Raw genomic sequence first — 1744 nt, 5'->3', positions numbered from 1 at the left:
GACAGAGTGAACAAATATGTTAAAAATATATTTTTAGAAAAGTTACATACTGCACCTTTAAGTTCAGTCCAGGAAAAAACGATGTACAATTGCCACAGGGTATTATTTACACCTGAACATCTTTGATTACAAGCTGGAAGCTGAACACAAACTAGATTCTTGTGTTTGTCAAACTGAGCAGTGTGAACCAGAAGCTGAGTACAGGGTAAACACACCTGCTGGAACTGAGGCGAGCTGAGCGTGTTGTGTAGCTCCTCTGAGCTCTGAGGCAGAGACTCGCCCGTCGGCAGGAACGGCATCAACCTCTGCTGCACCTCATGGTTGCCCAGGATGGGAGCCATAACCTCAGGGGTCAGGACGCTGGCAAGGTCCACTGCAGTACACACACATACACACACACACATAGTTTAAAACATAAAACTATCAGAACCACTGGGACGTTTTTCGTGAAGGGTCAATGTTGAAAAAATATTTCAGACATTTTAAGACATTTTAAAAAGCATCTGTCCAAAGATTTTGAACAATTAATATCTTCTCTGCGGTAGATAGTGCTGAATGACTTCAGTTTGAAAGGAAGTTCTAAAGCTAGCTGCTGCTTCTATTTGTGCTCGCACAAAATAACAAAAAAAAATTTGTAAAATGAAAGACTAACATTGGTTTAAAGCTTTATAAATTGACTGCCGAAATAACTGTGACATTTAAGATTTTTTCAACAATCCACCTTGGTTTTGGCTGCATTCGGACTAGCCTTTAGCTCATCAGCAGAACCAAAATTTGTTTCTCCAAACTGAGGTCATTCAACAAAGCGGTCTACAGCAGGTAAGATATTAAATGTTCATACATTTTCCAGAGAACCCCAYTTCAAGAGATCTGAAAAATCACAGTATTTTAGATGACAGGATTTAGAAATGTTTTACATGTTGTCAAGGTGTTTACCAGGAACTGCTTCAAGATGGAGTCATTAAATGTTATTTATTCAACCATCTATCCAAAACCAACAGAGCTTCAAGTATTTTACCTAGCAAGACGAAGGAAAGCTATAAATAATCTAAATGATAAAATAAACTAGCAGAAGTTTGGAGTTTTTTGATGTTATTTTGTTAATAAACTCTTGAGTTTAATCTCCAGCACACAGAGCCTCGCACAACTGAGAAACTCTTCAGTACCCTGGCACCCAACACCTGGCAAACACGAGCCCAGTATTCATTCTTTCAGCTGGTGTCTGAGGAAAACATTAGACCCCGCTCAGCTCGGGATGTGAAACTATGTATATACTGTATATTTTGGAGGCAGAGAAACTGCACCAGCCAATGATTGTTTCTGTTAATATATTCCCCATCATACCCTGTAATGAGAAGATGACTCCAAAGCTGGAGAGGATCATGGGGAGGAGGATGRAGGAGGGAGTGATCTACCACCCACCTAAATGGAAGGACCATTTTATTTCTGAAATTTCAGACTTCCTGTCATATTTTATTTCTCATTATGACAGAATTTTAATTGTAGGTGACTTCAACATTCATGTATGCTGTGATGACAAACCCCCTAGTTAAAGACTTTAAGAACATTATCTATTCTCTAAACTTAACACAGTTCGTGTCTGGGCCAACACGTAAGGGTCACACTCTTGACCTTATTTTAGGCTATGGACTGAATATACAGTGGTTTGCAAAAGTATTCATACCCCTTGAACTTTTCCATATTTTGTCACATTACAACCACAAACATAAATATATTTCACTGG

The 1744-nt window shown here is 38.9% G+C and overlaps 1 protein-coding gene across 2 annotated transcripts in view; it reads right to left on the bottom strand.

Moving 5' to 3' along the window:
* Positions 1-1744, bottom strand: part of LOC106527711 (proteasomal ubiquitin receptor ADRM1) — a 34025-nt gene that overhangs the window by 11142 nt on the left and 21139 nt on the right. For both annotated transcript variants that reach the window (XM_014022693.1, XM_014022694.1), the window contains exon 8: positions 216-373. In XM_014022693.1, the coding sequence (XP_013878147.1) occupies positions 216-373 (158 nt within the window). The remainder of the gene's footprint in view (positions 1-215; positions 374-1744) is intronic.

This window comes from Austrofundulus limnaeus, unplaced genomic scaffold (assembly GCF_001266775.1).
Source record: "Austrofundulus limnaeus strain Quisiro unplaced genomic scaffold, Austrofundulus_limnaeus-1.0 Scaffold339, whole genome shotgun sequence".
Lineage (NCBI taxonomy): Eukaryota > Metazoa > Chordata > Actinopteri > Cyprinodontiformes > Rivulidae > Austrofundulus > Austrofundulus limnaeus.
The sequence above is the reverse complement of the archived record's forward strand: the minus strand, read 5'-3'. Positions and strand labels throughout refer to the sequence as shown.